Here is a 9,285-nt window from a genome sequence, read left to right on the forward strand (position 1 = left end):
TTACATCACTCGGCGGAAAGACTTTTTAGGAAGTTCCATAAAAAGAACCGCTTCTCCCCCGGCTAACTCACAACACAGCCGTGACGCAAGAAAGAGACCATCCACACACACACACACATACAGCTCTTGCAGGCACTCTATGCATGTGGTTCAGAAGGAAAGAGATGAAACGGCAAAGGATATGTCTGTAGATTTTCTGTGTGTGTGTGTTTAAATGGAAAACAGAAAATCCATTAGTTGAAGAGGATATTGCACTGTAAAAGGGTTTCGTCAGATAAACTAATGTGGTAATCTGATTTAACTGATGATAAATATGGTTTTAAATGACTGAAGTATTTGTAAAAGTCAAATCAGGTAGAAATAGTTTCCTTAGGTAACAATTGCACACATTCACTGGAAGTGTGTGTAGATGTGAAGCCATGGTGTTGTTGACGTCATCTTGACGTATTTCCCGACAGTTGCGAATACAATTATTTTCCATGGAAAAGTACAGAAAAATGTGTGAAACAAGCAAAAGAGGACTGACAAAACACAAGCTTCTTTGACAATCTAATTGTTAGTACCTTCTTGTGGTGGCCGTGTAGTACTACACGAGTGAGATTCAATTATCTCAGCATCCCACTGAGCTGTGTGATAACTAGCTTCCCTCTAAATCATTCCAGCCTCTGTCCTAAATCATCCTCTATCTTCTCTTCATTACCTCTCAGAGTGTGAGGAGGAAAAATGTGTGAGAGACAGGCTGATCACACACTTAGGATGTGGAGTTAGATTTCCCAAAGTGCCTGTGGTGTGTGTGTGGATGTTTACGTGAATAAGACCCCAGGACGACTGACGTCAATGCAAGGGCTTGATTTTGTGCGGAGCTGAGGTGAATCTTAATTGTGTTTGTGTCTTTGTTTTGGCCTTGTGGGAAGGATGATGTCAGTGTCAAATGAATTATTAATTAATCCAGGAAGGTTTAGAAATACATACTCATGCATGTGCATGGAGAAATTGGTCAGGTGTTGTATAAAAACCCACAATCATTCTGTTCATGATGACAGAAGCCCATATCTGTCTTATTTTTGTCTGTTTTTTTTGATGCTATTAAATTTCAATCCACTATTCGATTCCAATCCAAAGAACCGACAGACAAAACAAACACAGATTTTTATTCAGTGCACGCACTGCACATGCACATGCTCCAAAAGTGTTAATAATAATCAGCTTATGTAAATATCTTAGTTCATTTGACTTGACAGCTGACTCAGAATCTTCATTTTAAAAGAGTAATCTACTGCTGTATTTAAACCATTTAATGGGTCATATGATAATGTTATTTTAATATTTGAATGTTTTTTGCATTAAAAAGTCATAATTTAGTTTTAATGACCATATTCTCTATGATACTTAGGATCACGTTTAATATTTAAATTAAATTACATTTTGCCGTAACTTTTTTGTAAACTTTCTCTAAATAAAAGATTAATCTGAAAAGTAGGAGCCCTGACATTTAGGTTACATCCGAATATGCACTTCACTACTTTACAGTAGGTGAAAAACAGTATGTGAAGTCAAAAGTATATGTCTAAAATCCAGAGGACACTTTTCTATCATACAGATTCATGGGAGAGGATTTATGAATGGCGACACAACTGACACTGTAGGTAAAATGACAATGACAACATGACAAATGTAGTATGTCAGTTTACATTCACATTTCATACTGGAATGTCCTTTTTTAATGGTCGCAATCTATGTACTTCAAAATAGTTTTCTAGTGGCGCTGAATCTACAGCGTAGATCAACCTGTCTGTTCCCCGTATGAAAGACTGTTATGATTCTGATCTTTTTAATAAGCCAAACACATATTACTATCTGGTTACATGGTTGTTCATGTGAGGAAATTGTATAAAGATACTCATTATTTGTCAGTAGCTTATTTGAATAAATATTGGGATTGAAATATGTTACCACGTTTTGTTTGTCTAGTAGGCTTATTGATGTTTATTATTAAGGCCAGTTATTATATTGCATTTATGCCCCCTCTAAAAAATACTGTAAAAAGGTATTCATTTATTAAATTATTCAAAATTGCAATAATTTCAATATTGACAGTACTATTATCTTACCAACTTGAATAATAGTAGTATGCTGAACACTAAATCATTGTTAAATCGGTTTTATAATAATGTGTTCTGACATGAGACATTTGTTTTTTGTGTTTGTTTTAAATCTGATGTTAGTCATTTTAGTCTGAGTGGAAATGTGATCTGATGTATTGATGTTAAGAGTGAGACAATCAGCAGTGATATCATGAAACGGTCACAGGTGTCACTTTTATTACCGTTCCAAAAGGATGTGGATGTTTTACATGGCCTTTAGGCCAAAACACCCCTCCCCCTGCCACCCATTGCCCCGCCCCCAACCCACCCGTGTCAATCATCATCCCTGACCCACACGAGTCAGGCATCAGTTAAGGCTCGTTGTGATGGACTGATTTCCTCAGGGGAAAAGTGAATGGAGGATGAGGAAGAGGAGGAAGAGGGAAGAAGATGGGAGAAGAGGTGAAGAGTAGAGAGAGAATAAAGAGGGGTGGGAAAGAAAAAGGCATGCAGTCATTTGATATCAGCAGCCACATTCTCTATTGTCACTTTTTTTCTTTTGCTAAGCTGCTGCCCATATCAGACTGACCTCCATCCCTCTCTCCTTCTTTCCCTTCCCAGGATGACTCATACGGGTAGTGCGCTCCTCCTCTCCTTCTTGGCCCTCCACCCTCCCCCTCCTTCATCTTCTCCTCCTCCTCTCTTTCTTTCTCCCCTGTTCCCTCTCTTTCTCATCCTCCCTAGCCCTCACTTGGTGGCCATAGTGTAGCAGCCGTCTGGGTGCCACTGCATGTCACGGATGCGCCTGACGGACTGCATCTGGGGATGACGAGCGCCATACTCATTAAAGTGACGGTAGTCTCCCTTCTCCAGCAGGTACTGGCTGCCACGGTAACCAGGATACTGGTAACCCACCCAACTAAGACAAGAGGTGAGAGGAAAGACAAACAGAGAATAAATAAAAGTGAAGAACAGAACTGGGAATAGAGAAGAGCCTCATCACTTATATATTGTAAAAATTATTCCTATTTTAATGTTTGAAATATTAGAAGTATCAATACTGTTAGTTTATCTAGGTTAAATAACTATAATGGGAAATATAGCTGCAAGCAGCCATTATCGGGGCCAAGCGCAAAGAAGAAGACAAGACATGCCAAAATGGCTGGGAGTGTCAGATCAACTGCAGCAATGAGCAATTAAACACATTTTAACATGATTTTAGGCAAAAAGGCTGAAAAATGCATTGTAGTCTATGGGAATTTCATGTTTTGTTCTATTATAGCGCCACCAAGAGGCACAATCCCAAAAAAATTTTATGTGTCCTCGGAGTGAGCCCATACATGTGTGTCAATTTTGGTGAAAATATCTCTTTTCGTTTTGGATTTATAGACATTTATATGAAAAAACACGTCAAAAATGACTGACACCTGATTTTGATTGGATTTTACTACCCCTTACTATCAATATTTGGACATTTGGGCATTAGTGTTTAGCTATCGATGCTATATGTTTTTAGCTATATGTTTTCGAACTTCTGGCGCTGGTTTCGTCTCGATCGGACTAGCGGTTTCGAAGATATCAGCTAAAGTTTTTAAAGCGCTAAATTACAACGCTGCACAAACCATACGCCGAAACCTGGAAAGTCTGGTATCGTTGGACTCGGCAAGGATTCAGGAGACAAAAAAGTTACTCCCATGCTGTTTCGAAACATCGTGCTGATGACCCATACTGAGTTTCGTAACAATCCGTTCTTGCGTTCATAAAATACAGCATTTTATCACATAATTAAAAAACTAAAAACTTGTGCTTTAAACTCAGTGGGTTTAGGAAGTGAGTGTATGACTTCTAGATCACACTCTTCATCTGATATCAGATCTATTTTTTATGTTCAGCTATTACAGTCTACTTGCACTCAGATTTCTTTGATGGGAGACCACTTACGTGCCACAGCTGACCATGATGCTGCCAACGCGGTCAGTAAAGCCGAAGGTGTACATACTGGGCACATCATCGTCGATAATCTCCATTTTACGGCCCTTGAACTCCCCAACTTCATACAGACAGATCTTATGCTTCTCTGGGTCCTGTGAGGAGCACGAACAAGGAAATCAATTTATAATATTTATTAAGAAATTAATATGGATTTTTTTAAACAATATGCTTTGGGGGTGAGTGATATAGGACAGGAAATGATGGGAGAAGAGTAGGAAGAGATTAGAAAATGCTGCGAGCCAGATTCAAACTTGTGTTTCCTGCAAAAGCGCGCACCATTGCTCAGTGTCAGTGAATACATTAATGAATATGGATTTAAATATGTTTGGCCTTTTTGACACTTTGATGTACTCAGGAAGTGTGAGATGATAGCCCAGGAAATTATAGGAGAAGAGTGTGATGAAATTAGGAAATGTTGGGTGCCAGATTCGAGATTCAAATTTGCATTGCCTGCAAAAGCACCATGACTCAGTGTGGATGCGAATACATCCGTGAATATGGATTTAAAAATTATCTTTTCCTTTTTCAGTTTACCTTTAGCCTTTTTGCCACTCTTATGGAAAGGAACAAAATAGGTATGAGTATCAAACTCGCATTGCCCAATTGAGAACCATGGCTCAATGAAACAAACTGATTAATGTTTTGAAGATTTAGCAAACAAAAATGTATAATGAATAAAAGGGATGAATACCATTCTGACAGGTCTGAAGGACAGCAGGTAGTCGTTCCTGTGGCAGTTGCTCCAGCAGTCCCAACGGGGGTACTCACCCTTCTCCAAGATGTACATCTCTCCACAGAAGTTCATCTGTTCCCAACCCACCCAGCTAAATTGGAGAAAGAAGGACAGAGAGAACGGATGAAGTGTTGAAATACAGAACAATTGGTAAGTCACTGATATGCATCACAGAAAGACTCACGGGCCACACTCCACGCGGAGGGAACGCACTCTATCCATGCCCATTTCACACACGTTCATGCACTCGTTGGAGATCTCGATCATGCGGCCCTGAAAGTTCTCCTGATCAAATACATACATCTGAAAGAGAGGAAAGGGAGGAGACAATCGGGTCATTTTCGCTTGCTATGCAACTAAAGTTAGTTTAGTTTAGCTTAGCTTAAAAATACTGCATACACAACACCCACATCTATTTCTATGGAAACTGAGTTTTGATCAGCTGTTTGCCATCATACATTTATCCGTCATACTTTTATGCATCTGTAAATTGTTAAATACCTTGTAGTGTCCCACTCCCATCTCGGTTCTCTTTTGAGTCTGAGGAGCCTTCCCATCAGGCTGGGAGGCGGGCTTGGACTTCTCTCCACCAGTGGACATGATGACTACAATAAGAGAACATGTGCATGAGTGGAGAAATGTGAATAATTTGCAGCCTCCTTGCTGGAAATATCTATTGTTGGACATGCAGTGATGTCAAGTGCTAAATATTGCTCAGAAGCAATTAATGAATCCCATTCTCTCAAATCGAGTACATTCATAGCCCTTGAATGAATTCTTCTCCCACTCACTTTGAAACACTCCACTTTCACTTATAGATGTGCAATGCTCATACGCAACATATATTTTGCCTGAGATTACTCATTTAGAAATATCGGACAAAATGGTACATTATGATGCAGTTCAAGCTGAATATTAAAACTTAAACATGGAAAAAGACCTCTAAGGTTTCTGATGGAATACGAATGAAATCTTGTCAAAATGACTGATATAATTCTTGCCTTTTCTAAAAAATATTTGCGTAAGATATTTCATTAGCCTGGTCACAGATTTTCACTAGGCTTAAAACAATTAAACTAACAGCCAACCCAGTACTTAAATAACAGTAATTTAAAAAGCACACTCTGTGAGTAATAAATATATAAAACTCGGTACTACTTTTTTATATTTTATAAACTAGCTTTTCATTTAATTTCACCTTCTCTCTCACACACACTCTCTTCATACCCGCAGCATAGACATAGCTTTTTTTCTTTTCTGTATTAATTTTTATGTAATGACTGAAAGGTTACAGTTCACCCTGACAGTGTATAAATTGCTATGCTCAATAAGGATTACATTTTAATTGCTTTCTACCGGTGACTAATGTGTCAAAACTGTTAGAGATATTCTTACATTCTCATGTTGGAGTTTCTTTGCTGTAGACTATTCAACCAAATTAAATGTGGGAATGACTTTCTCTAAGTTTGTTTTTGCTCACAGACCCCATTCTCTTACCTGTGTGTTAGTCAGTAGCCGCTGTCTGTCTCAATCAGTGTGTCAGTGTGTGTATTGAAAGCAAACATGTGTCCCTTTTATAGGCTGGCGCTTAGCATGGGGGGATTAGGCCAACAGAAACAAACTCGCTGAGCTCACCAACCCACACACAGAAAAGAAATCACCCCATCATCAAACAGAGAGCGAGAGAGAGAGACAGAGGGAAAGAGGACAGAGTAGTATACTTCTTTATAACTCAAGAAGTCTTTTTCATAACCGTGTAAGCTTACCTTGTGTGGGTGTCTGTCCAGTTCTGAAACTTTACTTGGTGACGACAAAATTAAGCTGTTGGACACTTTCACAGGACACTGTGAAATCACATTTGATGGTGATGAACACCATAGCCAATCCCTCACCTACCAAATCGAAGGCTTAGATTGGCATATTTTCCACTCTTATACTGATAATGCTATGGTATTTTCCATAATTTGGTGCCAAGAAGTTTATTATGGGTTTGTCTTATTTGTAAACTGCATTCGCCTGCTGCCACAGTACACTTATGCTGTTACAAAATCGCATTTGTCAATATAATGAAACACCAAAGCCAAACCTTAAGACACCAAATTGAAGACTTGGCGAATATCCTAACATACACTGAATGTGTTATATTTTTCATAAAATGCAAGTTAATTTGATGCCAATAAAAGTTTTTTGTCTCAGTTAACCTGCTTATGCAGTCCGTATGTTGTGTTACAACTCTGGCAACCGTGCTGCAAACTGTGAAAAAAATTTTTTTTTGGAGTAGGCCAATATGCAAGCAAAACTGCACCAATTAAAATTGAAGCTTCTTTGAATTTAAGATAGCCTAATACGTGTAGCTTAAAAACATGTTAGAAAAATCCTACGTGAATACAGTCTTTTCAAAAAATTTCACAAAATGTCAATATCTTTTTTTCCAAGATGATAGGAAAAAACTAAACAGATCGAAAATGATTCGTGATGTCTTTATAACACAGAAAAGAAAAGAAAAACAATCCCAAAACTTACAACAGGGCCAACATATTCTTTTAAACTTTAAAAAAGGCAGCACTAAATCAATATTTTGGGTAGGACTATTCCAAAATAGTTATCTGTTGGTTGCACTTTATTTTACAGTAGGCTATGTGTACTTTCTACTTACAGTGTATAGAAAATACTGGGTAATTTAAGGTAACTACAGGGGTTACAGTTAGGTTTAGGGGTAGGTTCAGGGTTAGTACCTAGTTATTACCCTGTAATTGTTATTACTGTAATAAGTAGGCCTACATGCATCTGGGAATGATGCTACCCATCTGGTATAGGCCTATTATGAATTTGCCAAAACAGAGCTTTCCGAAGATTAGTCTACTAAGCTGTCATGACCTTAAGACACCAGACAAACTACAGATATGTTTCTGTGGTTTGAAAGAGAGGACGTTTCCCCATTCTGTGGGTCAAATCCCTGTATTCTCCACCTATAGGCCGCTCATTGTGTACCATACGATGCACAGTGCTGACCGATAGGAATACAGCCGCTTGAGCTCCATTGTGCTCCACGGGCGCGCGCGCTCGCTCGCTCACTCACTCACGGCTTCATCAAATCCATCCAATGCGCTGACGCCGCGAAATGCTCCACTACTCTGGACTCACAATGAGGGGAATGGTCTCTCTCTCTCACACACACACACACACACACACACACACACACACACACACACACACACACACACACACACACACACACACACACACAGCCCCTTACAGGTCTTTCCATCAGTTACAACGTCGCGACGTGCACCCAGCTGTGATGGTCGCTATAAAATAGAAGCGCCAAATAATCATAAAACTCCTCGCCAAACGGGACTGACGATCATAGCTGTAAAGTAGGAGAGGTGGAGATTCAGGTAAGATAAAGTTAGAGTAATATATTTAATCACTGTTTTATGGTAATTTACCTATAAAGAGAAATAGTCAAGTAATTTGTCAACAAGTCAAACTTGGTCAGCTTGACTGTTGCGTTTGAGATATTGCCTAGAATAAAATAGCCTATATGGCCAACATCAAATGAGTTGTCATTTGAAGTCCTTTATACATAGGCCTACACATATTTAAGCCTATATAGCCAATATAAGAAAAATAGTGCACAGTGTAGCTAGAAAACAAAACAAAAAAACAAGCAATGAATGCAGGAACAATATTGCAACATTTTATTTAGTGTATATATATATGTATATGTATGTGTGTGTGTGTGTGTGTGTGTGTGTGTGTGTGTGTGTGTGTGTGTGTGTGTGTGTGTGTGTGTGTGTGTGTGTGTGTGTGTGTGTGTGTGTGTGTGTATACACCGATCAGGCATAACATTATGACCACTGACAGGTGAAGTGAATAACACTGATTATCTCTTCATCATGCCACATGTTAGTGGGTGGGATATATTAGTATATTAGGCAGCAAGTGAACATTTTGTCCTCAAAGTTGATGTGTTAGAAGCATGAAAAATGGGCAAGCGTAAGGATTTGAGCGAGTTTGACAAGGGCCAAATTGGGATGGCTAGACGACTGGGTCAGAGCATCTCCAAAAGAGCTACTGTTTTTCAAAAAGTTAATGCTGGTTCGGATAGAAAGGTGTCAGAATACACAGTGCATCGCAGTTTGTTGCGTATGGGGCTGCATAGACCAGTCAGGGTGCCCATGCTGACCCCGGTCCACTGCCAAAAGCGCCAACAGTGGGCATGTGAGCATCAGAACTGGACCATGGAGCAATGGAATAAGGTGGCCTGGTATGATGGATCACGTTTTCTTTTACATCACGTAGATTGGCCGGGTGCGTGTGCGTTGCTTACCTGGGCACTATGGGAAGAAGGCAAGCCGGAGGAGGCAGTGTGATGCTTTGGGCAATGATCTGCTTGGAAACCTTAGGTCCTGCCATCCATGTGGATGTTACTTTGACACGTACCACCTTTGTTACACCCTTTCATGAAAACGG

At 39.4% G+C, this 9,285-nt stretch overlaps 1 protein-coding gene across 1 annotated transcript; it reads right to left on the reverse strand.

Moving 5' to 3' along the window:
• Positions 1-2,299: 2,299 nt before the first annotated feature.
• On the reverse strand, positions 2,300-6,359 carry crybb1l2 (crystallin, beta B1, like 2). The gene is made up of 6 exons (XM_079811852.1): positions 6,307-6,359; positions 5,311-5,414; positions 4,994-5,112; positions 4,768-4,900; positions 4,026-4,168; positions 2,300-3,003 (listed from the first exon to the last, which is right to left on the reverse strand). Exons 2-6 carry the CDS (start codon positions 5,407-5,409, stop codon positions 2,832-2,834), a joined length of 666 nt encoding a protein of 221 aa, XP_079667978.1. The 5' UTR covers positions 5,410-5,414; positions 6,307-6,359; the 3' UTR covers positions 2,300-2,831.
• Between the last annotated feature and the right edge of the window lie 2,926 nt (positions 6,360-9,285).

Source organism: Gobio gobio (genome assembly GCF_949357685.1).
Source record: "Gobio gobio genome assembly, chromosome: 3".
Lineage (NCBI taxonomy): Eukaryota > Metazoa > Chordata > Actinopteri > Cypriniformes > Gobionidae > Gobio > Gobio gobio.

What these genes read in the sequence shown, in the direction of transcription:
- crybb1l2 (XM_079811852.1), bottom strand. Translation starts at nt 5,409, where the DNA reads ATGTCCACTGGTGGAGAGAAGTCCAAGCCCGCCTCCCAGCCTGATGGG. An exon ending in TGGGAGTGGGACACTACAAG is followed by an intron (nt 5,113 to 5,310) that starts GTATTTAACAAT and finishes CCTCTCTTTCAG; the next exon opens with ATGTATGTATTTGATCAGGA. An exon ending in ATCATGGTCAGCTGTGGCAC is followed by an intron (nt 3,004 to 4,025) that starts GTAAGTGGTCTC and finishes CTCTTGTCTTAG; the next exon opens with TTGGGTGGGTTACCAGTATC.